This window comes from Ciconia boyciana, chromosome 10 (assembly GCF_034638445.1).
Source record: "Ciconia boyciana chromosome 10, ASM3463844v1, whole genome shotgun sequence".
NCBI classification, from domain to species: domain Eukaryota; kingdom Metazoa; phylum Chordata; class Aves; order Ciconiiformes; family Ciconiidae; genus Ciconia; species Ciconia boyciana.
Window position 1 is genome coordinate 42725499 of NC_132943.1, and position 18729 is coordinate 42744227.

The 18729-nt window shown below is 45.1% G+C and overlaps 1 protein-coding gene across 2 annotated transcripts; it reads left to right on the plus strand.

Annotated features, from left to right (window-relative positions):
• Positions 1-253: 253 nt before the first annotated feature.
• Positions 254-12296, plus strand: SPP2 (secreted phosphoprotein 2). 2 transcript variants are annotated; one of them, XM_072874721.1, is made up of 7 exons: positions 254-302; positions 407-531; positions 1911-2033; positions 3617-3727; positions 5380-5434; positions 5838-5927; positions 11948-12296. In XM_072874721.1, exons 1-6 carry the CDS (start codon positions 254-256, stop codon positions 5915-5917), a joined length of 543 nt encoding a protein of 180 aa, XP_072730822.1. In that variant the 3' UTR covers positions 5918-5927; positions 11948-12296. The 2 variants fall into 2 exon arrangements, 1 of the variants encoding a protein (XP_072730822.1); XR_012044380.1 differs by lacking the exons at positions 254-302; positions 407-531; positions 1911-2033; positions 5838-5927; positions 11948-12296 and adding an exon at positions 2836-3150 and having other exon boundaries at positions 5380-5409.
• Positions 12297-18729: the final 6433 nt, after the last annotated feature.

Here is an 18729-nt window from a genome sequence, read left to right on the forward strand (position 1 = left end):
AGTGCTTCCTTTTAGTACTGGGAAAAAGGCACTGCAGCCCATCTCTTATCAGAGAACTGCTAAATGGAGAAAAGCTGACAGCAAATATTTACCCTCGGATCAATTCTGTTTAAAGTGCAATGTTTGTAGCAGAGCTTGGACACAGGAAGGTCAGGTGTAGGATCAAGGCTGCATTTATATAAAGACAGAGGAATATGCACTGGAAACCCTTGCTTAGAAAAGGAAAAGACCAGAGGATTTTGAAAGTCACGCTATGACGATCTTAATTTTTGTCCTCACACTGAGCATTTTCTCGTGTTCAGGTAAGTTGCTCAGAATGGAACCACGTCCTCTTTCTTACGGTGGTTTAGGGAGGAAAAGTACAGGACCACACTGAACTTCTAATGGAACTGTGCCTCCATCTCAGGGTTTCCAGTGTACGACTACGAACTCCCTGTCACAGAAGAGGCTCTCAATGCTTCCATTGCAAGGATCAATTCTCAGTCTTGGGGGACAAACCTGTATGGTGTTGTCAGGAGCCATGTCAGAAGAGTAAGTGTGCAGACAGTGGAGATCCTTTACCTGAAATATGCTTTGCTGTGGTGGAAAACTTTTTTTTACCCAATCCCGGAAACCCAGATTTAGTTGGAGTTTTCTGATTTTGCTTGGAAGAGGGTGGGTTTGAGGCATTATCTGAAGCTATGGCTTTAGGAACCTAAATATTCTTTGTATGTTGGTTTGTAATTAAAAATACTTTAGGAGTTCAAATTTTATACCCCTAGAATAGAAGTCTTTGAGGGATGTCCTGTAAGATTTTGTTCAAAACTGGTGGTTTTTAAATACCTCCAGCTAACTGCTTTGCTTTGGGCATAAAGTAACTTGGTCCATCTGAAGGTCTCAGCTGAACGTCTGCACTGCTAATTAAATGCCACCACAAACACATTTAGGATTCTTTCTTCAATCTGTGTTTGCATCATCTGTCTCTACATGCCAATTCTGGTTTAAATCTACTAGTGTCTAAATGCAGGCAGGAAACCCTTATCTGTTTTAATTTGTGTTGCTAAGAATTATATTGGATACCCAGAGTTAAGGAGTTAAAGCTTCCTAATTTAAAGTTAGCAAGTCCATGTTCCTGAACTTCCTCAGAACCATTCTGTTCCTATAGATGACATGTATCAAGTCTTCTGCAAGAATGAATGACAAGATGACTTTTGGATTGATCTAGTTTGGAAAAAAAAGTCCTTGAAAGCAGTGGGGATTTGTTGTTCATTGGGGTTTTATTTTGGGGTTTTGGTTTTTTTTTGAGTCTCCCATCTTGAGCTAAAACATTGATTAGACTGTGAGAAGGAGAAAAGAAAATCCTAATATGTCAACAAAAGGAACCAAACTCTCTAAAGTTTGCAGTGTGACAATGCACGCTGCCCACTGAGGCACCTGAGCTGACAAGGAGCGACTCTATAATCTGCATTACCTCAATTGCTTGCAGTCGCGTGATTTACTTTCCAAGTCATGTATTTGCAGTGGACTTCCCAGCAGTCTAGATATCCGAAGCAGAGCTGTTAGCACCCTGGTTCCCACAGAAGAGGGGGTAGCATGCAGGAGTAATGCTATGCTTTTCTACCTTTGACAGCTATAGTCCCCCCAGCTGACTCGAAGGAGTAGGAGGATCCCGCAATGGGCTGTGGGGTTTCAAGTGAAGCCCGCCGTGGAAAGCTGTTCTGTGTTGCTGTTGCCAAATCTGCCTAAGAGAGTAACTCCTGAGCACAATAAAACACCCTTTCTCACACCCAGTAATGTGCTGTAAACTGGGCACTGAGCCGCAATGCCCTTATGTCTTGCTTCTGCTTGACAAAGAAGCAAGGTTGCCATGTAGTGGGCATAGAAGAATGACAGGCACTAATTAGATGTTGTCTTGACCTTCCTTTTACCAGGTTGACATGTGGAACAGCGATGCTTATAGCCTAGAGCTGCAGTTCAGCATTCGTGAAACTGTGTGCACGAAGGCTTCAGGGAGAGACCCATTCACATGTGACTTCAAAATAGGGCCTTTTGTGGTAAGTGCATCTGGTGTGAATGTGACCCCCCCTCCGTGTGTGATGTTCTCAGGACATGTAGAAAGTCTCCCGGTGCTGAAGAATGACTGGCTTTCTGACAACACCACCAAACCCAAACAAATACAACCTCCAGCACGGAGTGGGTGTTAGATGGGAAGGGTCGCTGCTGGGAAGCTCTTCTGCCTGGTCCGTGGGGAACACAGGAACTGCTCTGAGCTGAAAAGAGAGGATGCGTGTCTTGGAGCAGCATGTAGTGAAAATGTCTGTGTGCTTTGGGACCAAATCCTGGAAGGAAGGCGTGGCTTCTTTTCTAAGATAAGACTGTGGAAAAAACTGAGGTTTGACCTGCTTTTGTCTATCATGCATCTAGGCACCAGATAAAGGCTTCTCTTCCTATGGAGTGCAGATTCCCACTCTGTGCTGACAGTGCTGATCTTTCAGATGTTCAACTCTCTTTTCAGCCTGAAATAAACACGGATCAGGCTCTTGATATAGCTCTTGCTGCACTCTGATTCTTAGATGAACAGCTTTGGTGTAAACACATTGTCTTTGAATCTGGACTTCTCTGTGCACAGTTATTTTTGACAAAACATGGCTCCCATTACAAGCTTCTGAGTGGTTGTGTCCTAACTGCTTGCACAAATCTTACAAAGCACGTGGAGTAGCTCTTGAGTCCCTGTGTGCAATGATGCCATACTGTGTCAGACTTCCACAGAGATTATCTCTGGTTCTTTGTGCTGCTCCAAGCTGAGCTCTTCTCGCGTCTTTTTCCTCTGTGAATTGCTGCCAAACTTATCTGTCCTTCCTGGGAACAGTCTTTAGGGAAGAGCAGGGATTCTGGGAAGGCACTGAACAGATGGTGCAAAGGCTTTCCTCATAGTTTATGAGTCACACTGCTACCTCAGGAGGTCGCTTATCCCATGAGGAGGGGATTAAACATCTCTTCGAGTATCGCTACTCTTGAGCTAAGCAGCTCTTGTGTGCATGTAGATGGGACAGCATGGAATTGATGGTTGTTGCTAAGTTTTCTTTACAGATGCAAGGGTTTGCTGCCGCGAAGTTATCACTGTATCCTAAACAGACACCATCCCTCTTCTTTTCTTCTTGGGGCAATACGGTATGAAAGATGGTGTGAGGATCTTTGTTTTCCAAACTTGAGTGCAGGTGTTGCTGGAGTTTCTGTCAAATCGTAGGGACAACTTCTTTAAAGGTAGTTTAACTTCTAGAGCTGGAGCTGCCACCAGCATAGCCCTGCACAGCTCTTCTGTTTGTGCTTGCTGATGCCAGAGCTATGAAAAGGATTTGGAGATTTTCTTCTACCTCGAGCGGGCTCAAGGCTTCCTACAGCTAACATGCAATTGTGGAGCAATAACTTGTGTGTAGTCATGTGCTGCCAGAATACATTTGTCTGGCCGCAGTCTGCTCCAATAATTTGTTAGGTGTATAATCTTGCTTGAATTTCTTCCTTTTGGAATTTGTTTTTAAAATCCCTGTACAAGTTCCCATCCCCAGTGAAACTCCCGTGAGAAGGTTTGTACTGTAGCTTTGCTCTACAAGATTTGCTCTATTTTGATCTGTTACAGCCAACCACTTTCTGCAGAAGTGTTGTGGAAGTCTCTGGTGAGCTGATCTCGAACATTATCGTGCAGTGCCATCATGGCGCATCCAGCTCCGAATCAATGAGCAGCGAGGAGGTAAGAAAGGGGAACACCGATTTCTGCTGCCTGGGGGAGCAAAAATTATGCTCATCCTCTTTTAAGGATAAGTCGGGTGTATATGTGTGAATTGCAACTCCTGTTGCAGTTGGAGGTTTTGATCCGAAAACTGAATGTGGTTTGAAATCCAGCTGTCTCCTGTAATGCTTCACTTTCCATCAGCTGAGAGGTTTGACCTTGCTTGATGGATGCCTGGGGAGAGTGTGAATCTCTGCGGCAGTCTGGCACATCCACCAACTCCGACACTCTTTCTTCATTGACATATAGAGTATGTGCCTGGAGAACAGTGATTGGCACATCTTAGAAACAAATACCGATGACTCTGGCTCTGTTACCGAACCCAGCTCTCAGCTGAGCATGTAATCACAGTATAGCCGAAGAACATTTGCTCTACTGAGATTTGTGTTCCCTTTTTGAGCTCTTATTTGGTTTTTAAGGTGTGATTAAATGCCAACCCCACCTGTGAATTCCTGCTAGCTCTTTTCAAATCATGCCAGAGTCCACTTTTTCCGTGAACTGACACTTGAAACTGCGTGCCTGCACTTACAGCACAGATCTGCAGTTGGTGGTGTGCTTGAGGATTATATGCAGGAAACAAAGACAGTTTCATAAGCAAGGTGCCAGAGGATATGGGCAGCTTTTATTTGTGGAAAGTGCAAGTGACTAAATGAATAACTTGAAGCAAATAGGATTCTGTGTCACCTTCTCTTGGTTTGAGTTGCCAAATTAGCTTGTAATTTATTTTTTTTTGTTCAGAATGTCTATTCAGAGCTCACTAGTGAATGCACCACAGGAAGTCCTGATTTGCAGAGCAGAAAGACTGCATGTGAAGTACTGAGATATGTAAGGTAGTCTTGGATGTTCAGTCTGTCCTCTGTGGGTTAAGCATAACTCTTGTTTAATAGGGCAATCCGTATAAACACTTGCTTTTACAAGCAGACATTTTCCTGCAAGTCTTCTTTAACCATCACTTAAAATTCAGTTCTGCTGCCAATATTCCTGCTGGGGAATATATTTCCTGCAATGTTAATAAGGAATAAATGCCAAAGGGAATTATTGCACATGAAAAGGAAATTATTTCTTTCTGCAGAGGGCTGCAGCAAGTGTAGCCAGCTCTTGCTCTAGAGCTGTAACTCAGTTCAAGGGATCTCAGCCTGGTTCACTGTGGATGGTGTTGGTGTAGCTCCCGTAGCGCTGGTGGCATTTGGATAGGAGAAGGAATTGTGATTGGCCAAGGCTGGCATCGTAATACTGGGACAGAGACCAACAAAAGAAGAGTATAGAGAACTTTTAAAAGAGTAATTTGGGATAAAGGAGTCAAAGAGGTGCCCTGTGTAGCTGCAACAGACTAACTCTGCTTTCCAGGCTCTGCTTTCCTGGCTTTATCTGTGCTGCAGGAAGGTCAGGTAAGGTATTAAGTACGAAAGAGGTTGACCTGAGAGCCTACCTGCAACTGCAGACTTCCTTAGCCACACCACCGCTTTGCAATAGTATCAGCAGTAATCTTGTTTTCAGAGAAATTAATAATGAAGTTTGGAATTACTTCAGGGATCACTTAGTACCTGAGGAAACGAAGGAGAGGCTGACTTCTTGACAGAGGAGCTCTTTAAAGAAATGTCTTTAATTTACAGATGATGCGTATGCCGATAATGAACCCCAACAGGCGAGGCAGCAGTCGCAGAGAAGGTAAGCCGTTTTTGCCATGCTGGACTGTCCTGGAACATGTTGGTTTGCCTTTTGGATCATTTGTTTGGACCATCTGAAGGTCATCTGTCTGAGGGAGAAGAAAATACGGAAGACCAGCAGTTTGCTCGTGTCACGCGCAGCTGTTTTTTCCTGTGCAGAGGGATGTCTCATTGAGGAAGCGGTGAGGGCATTAGGCTTCAAAGTTGGGCAATGCTGAGGTTTGTATACTCTGTGTAAGCATCTTCTGGATTGCCCGATTTGTGCTCTCATAACCAGTACTTGTGTGCGTCCTTGAGGTTGCCTTGATGTTGTGCAGCATGCTGAATGAACACCTGTCTGAAAGCATATAACACTCATGTATGTCTCCATGTTCTTTTTTTAAAAGACGTATTTGCTCCTGAAGCCTTCCCTTCAAGGGGAAGAGGCGGCAGCCGTGGAGACTGGCATAAACCCAGCTATTTCAGCTCTGGCAAGACTGAATAATATGGTTTGGGTGAGTACACTTCAAAGTGTAGCTTTTATGCACCTGTCTGGAGGTTTGCGGCAGGGTGGGAAAGTGACTGCTCAGGATAAAGGACCTCTTTGGGAATGTGTTTCTTGGCTGCAAGCATGTTAAAAGCCATTTACTCTGGGCATTTGTAGGACTTGCTTGTGGGGAAATTCAGTGACACAGAATACAAACAGCACTATCAGCACCATCGACAAATGTTGATGGGGTGGCAACCTCTGGTGCCCACGGGAGGTCTGACTGAGCAAGGGTCTGACCAGTTGTCAAGGCAGCAGAAGACGTTTTTTATTTTCCCCTTGTTGCTTCATTCCTAGGAAGACATCCAACTACAGAGCTCACGGCTTTCACTCGCTGTCAAGTAGTCCGTCCCACATGCTCATGCAAACACCAGTGTCCTGGTGTGCAGGTAGTGTGAACAGTGTGCAAGAAAACCAATCTGCTGGCCTGAGTTTAGTGTAGGGCTCAAGCCTTGAGCTACAGTTCTGCCTTTTTGCCTCCATCTCTCTTGGCTGGCAGAGACAAATTTCTGTCTAATGTTTCATGGATACTGTAGACCTTACCCAGACTAGTTGCCCTTAGCAGGGGTGTATCACTTGGCTGTGGGATCTGGAACGTGCCCTGGCTGTGTATTGGCAAAGAGGCAGATGAGTTGTTGGGTGCCCCATTCTGCCCCGGTCTTTCATCAAATCACCTGCCATTTTTGTGCTGGTGCTCTCCTCACACCCATGACTTGTTGTGTATCTATTCATACTGCAAACTCTTGGAGGAATGGCCATGTCTTTGTGCCGAATCTAATGCAATAGGGCCCCGGAGCCGCACAGGTCAGGAAACAAAAAATGAATGTGGTAGTAAGGTATCTGGGAGAACCAAGATGCAGTTTACCCAGGGCAAGTGTTTGTTGCAGAGAAGCTGTGAAGGAGATGTTTGGAACCCAGTTAATGGGAATGATAAAGAAAGGCGCTCATGATTCATTGGAGCTGGCAAGGCCTATCCTACACAAACCACCTTTGCTGACCTACTTCTGAGGGTCCACGTGGAGCACCTCTAATTGCTGCCGATATTTTACCTGCCATCTTAGGAATTAATCTAAAGGGAAGTGTTTCTGAAAGACTTTTAGCAACACAGAATGGAGATCATTCTTTGGCATGCTAAACAGTTTTAAAGTAGTTGGGAAAAGAAGAGGAAATTACTTAACACTATGTCTTTGTGATTAAAAAGGTTTCACACACTCGCTTGGGTACATATCATTAGCAGGTCTCTGTCCCTGTAGAGAGTGCCAGAACTGAATGCTCCATGTGTGTGGAGCTCAATTCAGGCCTGCTGCATTGGAAACAAGACAGTTTTAGATGTAATTTAGCACCGATGACTCACCACAAACTAACACATGTTACTCATGAGCATATCTGTGGTAAACCTATATGTGCTGAAGGAGACATACCCCCTACTCTCCTAGAAACTAGATAGGAAAGGAAAACCCAGTCATTCTGCTAGGTCAGGTCTGCCTTTGTAAAAATGATTTCATTAAATCCATATGCTGTTTTAGTTTATCCATGAGCCAGTAAAGGTGATACGCTGTTTTAATCACTGCCTTTCCTCTTATAGGAATCTCTAACTTTTCTAAATGTCTTTGAACTTCCTTGATCATGTTGCAGTGGCATTCTGGTGTGCACTCTATGTCCTTCTGGGTAGCTTTAACCCAAGGAGATGGTGTGGAAAGACGGAGGCTTACTGCAGAGTAGCATAAGGTTGACCACCTGTTCCAGAGAAGAGAGGGACAAACTTTGTAAATGCCTGACCATTGTGGGCTGCTGAGAACCAAACTGTCTCAGTCTGGCTGGGTGAATTTGGGTTGAACTTTCTTCAACCGATCTTCCAGAAAAGTTGTGGGGAAGGAGGTCTATGTGCTCAAAATGGGCAGACATCCTTTTCTTTGCATTTGGAAAATGCCAGGTATTTTAAATAAATTATTTGGCTCTCAAGAGGAGCTATCCCCATTAAGCAGTAATCGCAAATGTTTGGTGTTCCTGGACCTAATGTCTAACAAATCTCTAAACCAGAAGCAAGCTGTAAAGTCTTCTTGAAAGAGAATATGAAACAAATGGGGAGAAATTTATGGTTCGTGAAAATCTGTGCAGTTCAAGTTTTAATACTTTCTGCTTGCTCTTGAAGAGTTGCAAGTGTCAGTTGTGGAGCTGTGTTTCATACCACTGTCCTAGGTTTTGGACATCTCGGAGGCAGACACATCAGGAGATTAAGGGATATTTTCAAAATCGCTCAAAACTCCTTGTTTCTCTTGTTTTTATTGATTTGACTTATTATTAGCTGTAAAGTCTGGAGAGAAGTCTTACTTCTCGGTTTCACTTGTATCCAGAATTAGAGGGTTTCATCTGTGGGTTTAATTTGGAGCCACATGTATCCAAATTATTTCGTGTATTTGAGGCCAAGGAAAGCTATTAATGGCTTTTTTTCTTGTGTTTTGGCACCTGTGTGATCATGGCTGGCATTATGACAGGCCATAGTGTGATGGCAGTGTTTGGTGGGGCATGGGAAATATGTGTTGTGTTTTGAGATGGCAGTAGCTCAGCTAGCTTAGCTTAGCTGAGAATATTTTGGGGGAGGCTGAGGAAACAGCAATTTAATAACAGAAGACTTTCATCTCTTACTCAAAGAGCCTGTTGTTGACAGGCAAAGCTAGAGAAGTTCAGGTGAGAAATGAAATGTGATTCTTTTTTTTTTTTTACGCAACAGTATGGGTAACTGACTACTCCAAAAATTACTAAGGCAAGTGGCTGAAAGAGTTTTTCTTGCTGGATTTTACATTTTCTGAACTAGATCTTCTTATCTTTTTGGCTACAGGAATTATTTCAGGGGAATCCTGTGCCTGAGTCAATGCAAGAACCTAAGGCTAAATGATCTCCCTGGTGCTTTCTGGTTCTTCTTATTTATTAGAATGCGCTAAATATTCAAGAGGAGAAAATCAGTGCAATTGTTATATAAAGAAGATCTTTTTCAAGTCTGCAGTCTTCAGACCCACCAGTCTGCTGATGCCTGCAGGAGTTAGCAAACTGCATATGAAAGAACCACATCAATGATTAATGAGCTTACTCCAGTGACAAGTCCTAATCAGATTTTCTGGATTTATTTCCTAGTGCATCTCCGAAACTGGGGAGATTGTAAAATTCACATGTCATGCTGTGGACCAGACTTTCCAACGAATAGCTCAGGCACATAAGCAAGTGACAGCAGGAGAGCCAGCTGCTGTACAACAGCTGATCACCGGTTAACAACCTTAGCCTGCAACAAGCGTTAAGGTCATTAGTTAGCTTGGCTTGCCCGGTATGTGCAGAGCTTGTTGGAGCTGTCTCAGTTGCCCCAGTGTCAGCAAAGGGCATGTTAGTGATGCAGTCAATCCCCTGCTGAAATTTTTGGGGTGGAGGGACTCCTGCTCTGAAAGGATGCTGTTTAGCGCACACACACACACAATATGAAAAGCTTTTTGAATGTGCAAAGGTATGTAGAATTATGGGTTCCATTGAGATGGAATCTGCTTTATGGTGTTTGTGGCTCTGAATCGCAAAGAGGAGCCTAAAAAATGGCTCAAGTCCACCTAACACCTTGAACCCCAGAAAGCAAAAGAAAAGGGCCCCAATGCTCCGCTCTTCCAAAATCAACTGCCTAAGGCAGTTGTCTTTGTGCAGGGAGGAGTCCAACCTGTGACTTATGTCTGGAGTCTCACCAGCAGTGCTTCATTTCCTTGAACAGGAAAATTAAGAAGAAAGCTCCTGCCTTTGCTTGCCATGTACGTGTAGATTGTGAATACTGATTTTCTCTTACTGTCATTAATCACACAAGGAAAGTGTTTTTTAACAGACAATCAGATTCCTTCTGCATCAAGTCAAGGGGCTGTGATTTCCTCTTTGAGTTTTCTACATTTTCTTAAAATTACTCTGGCTGAGTTCTCACCTGGCATAGCTCACTGCTGGCAGGAACGTGGTGATGGCAGTTGTTACAAGCTGATTAGCAGCCTTGCAGAAGTAGAAGTGAATAGACTGGCATCCTTGAATATTAGGGGTTTTTTTTCAATGGAAGAATAACTGGCAACATTGGGCCTCTTCTGCTCATACCCAAGAAATCCAGGATCCAACCTTCAGAGTGAAACGGATGCTTGTTTGCCTGTCTTCTAGAAAAATAATAACGGAGTAGGGTGCATAACCCTCCTGGGGCATGGAAAGAAGAGCTTTTATCCCCAGTGTCCTCATTAAGAAGCTGCTTGATTTTAGTTCCAATTTTGTATTCTCATGGCTTCCTATATTCTGTCTTTGTTTTTTCCTCTCCATTCACCCACCCCACTTTCTACAGTTCTCAGAAAACAGCTTATTGCTTTCTGGGGAAAAATTGAAGCATCAGAGGGAAGGAAAATCCCTGCAGAATGGGATCTGTTGCATAGTGCATGAGCTCCATCTCGGATCAGCGTTGAGAGTGAGAGCTCGAGCAATTTATCGCTTAGGCAACGTGGAGGAAATGACAGGCTACCATTATATCCCTCCTGCCTTGGAACCCGTCTGTGATAGCTAAGTCCTTGGTGTCAGCTGGCATCTGTGATGTGCTGTAGCAGAGAAGACAGCATGCTTTCATCTGTTCAGAGGTGAAGGACTGAAATTGAAACAGACCCAGGCAGGACCTTTCCTGATGCTCGGGTCAGATCAGGGTGCGGGGATGAAGCCCAGGTGTTACAGCAGAGAGGAGAATCGCTGTGACCATCTCTTGTTGATATTCTAAATGGCAGCGATTTTTGCCTTGCCCTTTGCACACCTCTTCTGGATCTGTTTTGAAGGATTAGACCCACTGCTGCACTGAGGAAATTGTTCCTGCTTCTGGAGGATGCAGAGCTTCGATGATTCCTTAGACTTCGCTATGTCTTTAAGGCCTGATTGCGAGCCCCTTAATTTAATTGCTGGAGAATTCAGTGAGGAGCAGGACTTCAGTGGAGGAACAGAAAGGGCTCTCAGCTGTCTTCCAGCCTACTGCTCCATGTTGCATTTTGCAAGCACTAGAAATGAGCTTGTCAAAGAATTATGCAGGTCGGGAGGGACCTCTGGAAGCTCAACCCCTGCTCGAAGCAGGGCCAGTTTCATGAGGCTGTGTAGCTGAGGTTTGAATGTCCCAGGATATAGATCCCTCATCCTCTCTGGGCTCCAGGTTCAGTGTTGGAGCACTCTTGGGGGAAGATTTTTCCTTAAACTGAGCTGGAATTTCCCATGTTGCCACTTGTTCCTGTTTCTTCTCTTGTCGCTTGGTCCCCAGTGATGAGTGGAGCGGCTGGTCCTCATCCTTTGGCCTGCATCCCCCACCTCCAGGGCTGGGCAGGACCCAGGCGCTCCCGGACAAGCTGTTCTCAGAGGGCCGCTATATCTGTCACTACCACATGTGTGGACACTCTTTTCTGGCACAAATCTATCCCTAAAATTCTACTAACAAAATTGTCTTACAGAAAAATTTCAGGTTGCCATGGTGACAAACTTGCTGAAGACACAGCGTAGGCTACAGACTGCTGTAGAAGCAGTCACATGTTCTCTTTGAAAAACATATCTCAAATTTCTTGTGCATATTGTAGCTCTCAATTCAGATACATTTCTCAGAAGACCATACACTAGCTTATAGCCTCAACCATGCCTGCTTTTGAGACTTTACAATATGTGTTGGTTTGTGTCCCGTGTTACTTATTTCACTGTTGTTAATTTTTCTAGCAGTCTGGTTCTTTTTTTTTTTTTTTCTTTTTTTCACTAATTAGCAATTGACATGACATTTTTGCACATGAAGTGTTTTGAATATGCAGGTTTCTTTTTACAGATTCCTCACGGTGTGATTCTGATGCTAAACAAATTAATTACCAACTCAGTGAAGCTGAATACATTTTTTCCGAGGCCATGGATGTTTGGTTAGTTCTGTGAAGTATGAGACAAATTTTGAGCTGTGACATTTCTCCCCCCTTCCTTTTTTTAAAGTAGATTGGAGAATGAGAAGAATCAAGAATCAAAGATCCAGCACGTGAAGAAAGAACCTGATGCCATTTCCTTTTCTTTTTCGTGGGCAACTATTCTGTAATGAAGTGACAGTCTTCCCCTAAACTTAACTTTCTGCTGTAATGTCAAATGACCATTGGATGAGCTCATGAGATGCTAAATGCATGCACTTGTCAGTCGATAGCCGCCTTCTGATGTGTTAGAGCTCACTGGGAGGACTGTCTCAGACACCTAACTGTGTCCAGTATGTGTTGTACCAGCTCATAATGATGCTATTAAAGGATCATTATTCCATCTGCTTGTTCTGCATTGCTCTCTGGTTGCTTGTAATTTTCTGTAATGCTTGTAGCTAATTATTGATTAATTCAAACTAATAAAGGCACTCAATTCCTTTTTCTCTGGGGTACAACAGCTGTGGACAGGGTGTCTTGCTACAACTCCAAAGGTGTGAGTTTTAGCCCACCAGCGATCTAGCTTTAATGGGTACTTGACCACGAGTGTGAGGAGCTGAGTGATTGTCAGGTACCAATAGCTTTGGAACAAGGCCAGGTTAGAGCAGACCTTTGATGTATTCCTTTCCTGAGAAAGGGGTCTTTTTAGTCTTGTCCCTTTCTCTCTGCTCCATGCAACAGAGGTCCCCCTGCAGCCCTTTGGGAAGGGAAAGGTTACTGTGCAGTTTGGGGGGGGGGTTTGTCGTTTGCTTTTTTAAGGCTTTACCGCCAAGTTGGCTCTTTGGTTATGGTTATGGTGTAGGCTGGTATTAGGGGTGGGCTTCTATGCACACCTAGTTCACCTAGTGCAGATGTGACCACGCTGGACATACGCAAGTCATCTGTAAATAGGCAACAGAAGCTGTTCCTCCAGAAGCAGTCACGTAGGAAAGTCTTTTGTATGTAGCGAAGGTACTGAAGAGGTGGGGTTTTTATGCAGTTGGAATAACAGCAAAGGTTCATCCTGAAAGGGTTAAATCCCTGACAATCCCTGACTAAGACCTTACTGTGATACACAGACTTGCGTTTTTTTAGTTTCACTCGCATCCTTGTTCTCTTTTGTTCTCTTCCCCTGCAAAGATAGTTTTGGTTACCTGCTGAGCAGAGGTGATGATAGGACATTTCCTGTGACTTCTTACCTGATAGGACTAAACAGGCCTTGAGCGAGCTCGTTAGGCTTCCTAATTAAATCACTGATAACAGCAACTCAGGAGGTTTGTGCCGAAGATAAGCACCAAAGAACTAGCTTAAATCGACCCCCTTGTAACATTCCGAGGCCGAAGGACTGGTGAGCTAACTCAGTGACTATGTATGGACACAGGAAGCCCAAAGTTCAACTAACAGACAACGTGAGGAAGACTGTGGAAGACCACCGGGAGGGTGGAAAGACCCTCACCCTAATTTTACTGCGCATGCTTGGACTATGTAAATGAATTCCGGGAACCCATCACCATAAGACTGCCCTTCTCAGGAAATCTGATGAATATGTATGATTTTTCTGTATGTGAACTGATGTGTTGTGCTAACCTGGCGGACCACTTGTGGCGGAGCGATCCCCAGTGCTGCAATAAAGAATACCTGCTTAATAGTCATCCCGACTATTGAGTCCTGATTTCGGCTTTTCACGGCAACAATCCAAAGGTTGGTCACACCGGCGCCTGGATCAGCAGGATCATAAGGCCTGAGCAGCCCTGCGGTGCAGGGAGTCTCTCCCGACTGAGCTGCAGACCCTGCTTCAAACTGCACACCAGAGACCCTTGTTGCAGCCGACCTGTTTGGGCAATTTGGTTCCCTGCATGTTACGTGACCCGAGATCCCAATGAAATAGTTTTCCTCTTACCCAGCACTCTGTGAAGCATGGCTTTCCACTGCTCCTGGCTGCAATGGAAATAAACCAGGTGAGGAGCTTGCAGTTTTGGGACCGAATGTGCTTTTCTCCCTGTCTTTCTCTGTCTTTCCTTCTCTGTTTCCAACTCTGGGTTTTCTGGTACAGGAGGGAAGAGGCTTCTGGGGGAGGTGCCCGTTGCCTGAGCACTGGGGATCCAGCTAGGTGTTTTCTACTATGGTCGTGATGGCTTTGTGCCAAACTGGATCAAAATAATAGGTGCATTTCCTGAGGCAGAAACGGTCAAATTAGTTGGATATCTGGTGGAATACAACAGGGCCATTTAGTGCTGAAGAAGTCTTTAAAACACGCTGAAATAACAAAGCTGTCTTCTTTAGGAAAAAGTATCAGCTGGGTTTTAAGCTCTGCTTCCGTCCCTGTTCGCTCCCACCGCACGGCACACTGGCTTGGTTTGCAGTTCTGGGGCTGCACTCCCTAGTACTCAGCTGTCTTTCTCAGTAAGTGGCGGTCACGGGAGCTGCAGAATTGATCGCTGGCTCCTTATCAGTTATACAACTGTCCCTCCTTTCAAAATCAACTGATTTTTCTCTCTAAAGCAACTCCCCCATCCAGTTTGACTCTCAGTTAATTTTCCTTGCTGATTGCAGCAAGGTAACCTGATTTGTATGGATTTCTGTCTCATAAACATGACAACACGTAGTCAGAGGAGGCCTCGATGATTACCCGTAGCAGCAGCAGGGAGTAGAAGGAGGCGGAAGGTGCCGATAAGGTGTAGAGTAGAGGTCCAGCAGAGGAAGGGCTGTTTTCCTTTCTCATGGTGGTTTTGCTTTGCCTGTGTCAACAGGATTGGGAACATCACCCCTTCCCTCGTTGCGCATGCACAGCTCTTGGGACCCAGCGTACTTGCATAATCTGTTTCTCTGCTGCAGTCGAGTCATCTTTGCTGGGCATCTTCTTCCTAGTAGGGGTGACTTCACACCTTTGTGCTGGTCTTAGACAGAACCATGACTTAATTTAAAAGCTGGTGGAAACAAACAGTTTAGCTGCTTTCTGAAACCCCTGAGCTCAACTGATTGTGGCCTTTGTCTTCTCATGTAGACATGTATGTCTTCCTGTTGTTGCTGTGAAAAGCCGAAATCAGGACTCAATAGTTGGGATGACTATTAAGCAGGTATTCTTTATTGCAGCGCTGGGCAGCACTGGGGGTCGCTCCGCCAGGTTAGCACAACACATCAGTTCACATACAGAAAAATCATACATATTCATCAGATTTCCTGAAAAGGGCAGTCTTATGGTGATGGGTTCCCGGAATTCATTTACATAGTCCAAGCATGCGCAGTAAAATTAGGGTGAGGGTCTTTCCACCCTCCCGGTGGTCTTCCACAGTCTTCCTCACATTGTCTGTTAGTTGAACTTTGGGCTTCCTGTGTCCATACATAGTCACTGAGTTAGCTCACCAGTCCTTCGGCCTCGGAATGTTACAAGGGGGTCGATTTAAGCTAGTTCTTTGGTGCTTATCTTCGGCACAAACCTCCTGAGTTGCTGTTATCAGTGATTTAATTAGGAAGCCTAACGAGCTCGCTCAAGGCCTGTTTAGTCCTATCAGGTAAGAAGTCACAGGAAATGTCCTATCATCACCTCTGCTCAGCAGGTAACCAAAACTATCTTTGCAGGGGAAGAGAACAAAAGAGAACAAGGATGGAGTGAAACTAAAAAAAGTCTGTGTATCACAGTAAGGTCTTAGTCAGGGATTGTCAGGGATTTAACCTTTCACTGTCCTAGGCAAAGGCATGGGTGAGCAGAAGAACTTCCTGGGCCGTTCCTCTAAGACCATACTTTGTCTCCTGGAAGGGATGAGGTGGATTGACACGTGAGCCAGCTTCAGCTGTGCTCATACTCTTTCCTATTTCACTCTTGCTTTTCCCAGTTCCCAACAGGCAGTTCTCTTGGCCTAAAAGCAGACATATTTTGCTGATTTGGCAGGCCTCTGCGTCAGCAGAAGAGGAGGGGAGCATGTTTGCTACAAAATCCTTATATCGTGGCTCTGTATATCTGGGAAAAGAGACAGAAGAGACCACTGAGTTTGATAGTGGGGCTTTCGAGATCTGGAGTAGAAAACTTGTCTTTGAGGTAAGGGCTGGCTAGCTGATGCTGGAATGATGAACAGAGCCTGTCCCTTGCTCTTTCAGGTGCAGTGTGTTTGGGGAAATAACCATCTATAAGCAAACAAGAGTAGAGCACTACTTTCCTTCAGGAAGCTACTTCCAGCATCATTAATTTACCTTATCTGCCCTCTGCAGACAGAAGTTCAGCGGCAGGCATCTGTCTCTGCAGTGATTTCCATCACTCATGGGATATACTGCCACTACATTGTCACTGGCAATGCCTGGACATTTAGGTTACTATATATACGCAGTTATTGTCCGAGCTAAAAAATCTTACTACTGTTACAATGAAAACAGAGGTTGCCTCTGACCTCCAGATGTGACCCTTGTATAGAAAAGGTCTGCTGATCTCTTAGCGTTGCTAACACAGGTGTCCCATGAGCAGAAACTTCTTGGAAGGCAGGACTTTGCAGTCATGTCCCTTGGGAACGAGGGCAGGAGCTTGTCTGCAGACAAGCACCATTGTAGCACACGCGCAGGCTGTAACATCTCCTTGATAGACATAATGAAAGCAATGAAAGGCCAGCCCTCTCCAGTATACCTGGGACACCTATATGCTAATCATATGTGCACTTCTGTAAAAAAAAAGGCAAAGAAAACACTTCCCCTCCCCAGCAAAATGGATTACAGGTACTGTAAGCTCCTTGCTGCATGTATGCAAATACCTTCACACGTAGAAGCTGATGTGGCGTCTGCTGTGCAGATGTTTATCTGGTGCTGGGGAGTAATATTTTCTTTGCATTACTCAAGTCTTTCATGGTCTGAAATCGCTGACTCAAGCACTTGTTGCTCCAACATACCAATGATAGTTGCTACAGATGTTCCCTTCCAACTCCCATGCCTGAGAGTTTGGTCTGAAATACCACAACCGTGTCCAAGAGCAAATCTCTCCTCACTGTGACTGAAGCCTGAAATCCTACCGGGGTCCTGGTTCTGTTCGTATTCAGCCACGTCCTCACACTTGTGGACTCCCAGCCTCCAAGTACACTGGTAGGCTCCAAAAATGCCTTCCTCGGAGGGAGCAAGCTCAAATGGAGAACTTTACCATCAAGCCCTTTTTGCACTCCTGCACCAAGAAATATTTTGACTCGTCCATTTGCATGCTATGTGCTCCATGGCCACCCTCCCCAAGCTATAACTTACAATAGCTTTGCTAAGTGGTAACCAGGGTGCTACACTGGAGTTCAAGTATCGCACCGCCTTTCTTCGATGTTGTACAAGGGACATCGGCATTCTGCATTTAGTATAGAAAGGAGGAATGCTGTAAAGAGCAAGATGCAGAGCAAAGTACACTGAGGAGGAGGCAGGCTCTGTGTAAGCGGACCACTAGTTTTGTTGTTGGATTTTGCTTGGAGAGTGAAGATTTATGCAGCAGCAGGGACAGGGAGGGAGCTTTCCGCACACCGCTTAGAGACCCTACTTGCACTGGAAGGAATGTGCAGAGTAGGAATTCTCCTCTTGTAGACTTTGAGGTTGTTCAGAAACTCTGAGACAGCAAAAAAGGGAGCTATGTCTGAAGGGAGACAGCAAAACCTTGCGGTGTTAGACTGGGGCTTGCTCCATACAGGGACTTTGTGGCAGTTTGTTTGAGCCTTGCCTCACCAGAAGGTAAAAATGTAGTCACCCTTTTAATGCAGGGCATCTGCAGCAGTTGTAGGATGAGGAAAGAAGTGAGGACTTACGTTGATTTGGACTTATGCAATAATTTGGGGAACGAGGAGGAGCAATCACGACTGCCTGCTGCGGCTGGGCAGCGTCAGCAGATCCATCCCTGCAGGCAGCGAGCGTGTCCTACACAGACCTCCACACCTCAGTTTGTCCCTGTGGAAGGAGGGAAACTGCTGACTTTTTACTCTCTGTGACAAGGTAGTAAAACCTGCATTCAGGGCAGAATCAGTCCTTCTACATGCATTTTCTTTTTTCTGTACACTGCAACGCTTTTTATGCTGGCAGTGTCTGAGCAGGAATTCCCATGGTGTGGCATGGATGAAGGACAACACCATACAGTGGTGTTGCAGAAAAACTGGGCTCTGTTCCCTTCTTGCCCTTCTGTCAACACTTGGGGAAACACAGCGGTATTTGGGCTCCAGGGTGTCACAGCATTTCATTTCCCAGAGCCTCTCTTTGCCATCGTGCCATAGATGCTCAGTGAGAATTGCTGCACATAGTGCTTGACACTGGTACGGTTTGTGCCACCATGGGAAGTGCGCTGGTGTGTTGGTAGCCCCAGAGCAATTCTGTTCACTTGGGCTAGCTGGGAACAGGTAGAAATACCAGCAGCTAAGAGGGGTTCGGTGCTACGTGAAACTAGTCTAAAAAATTTCTCAAAGGGCAGAGATAATCTCAAGTGAAAGCTGCGTGGAGCCTAGCCCATGTTAAAAAGAAGGTTATTGCTCATCCTGAAGGAATGTGGAGATTCCTGGCATACACTCTCCTGTCAGCAACCTAATCTTAGGTGGGTGACAAACCAGACTGACCCCTGGATGATCTCTCTGAAATGAAGGATAGGCTTTAATTGCCAAGCCCATGTCCTAATTCAGAGCAGTGAGATGCTGGGATCAGGACCTGAGCGTTTTCGAGTCTTGACTCTACCGTAGAACGTGCAATGGCCAGTACGTCTGCACATGCAAGTTCAACACGGAGGCTTGGGAGGGTTTAAGGAGACACAGCTGTGCTAAGGATGGAGCACACCCCTCATGGCAGAATTAGTCAGTAGCTCATGCTGAGCATCAGCATTACTGCTTGGGCTGTTCGTGAGCGTGG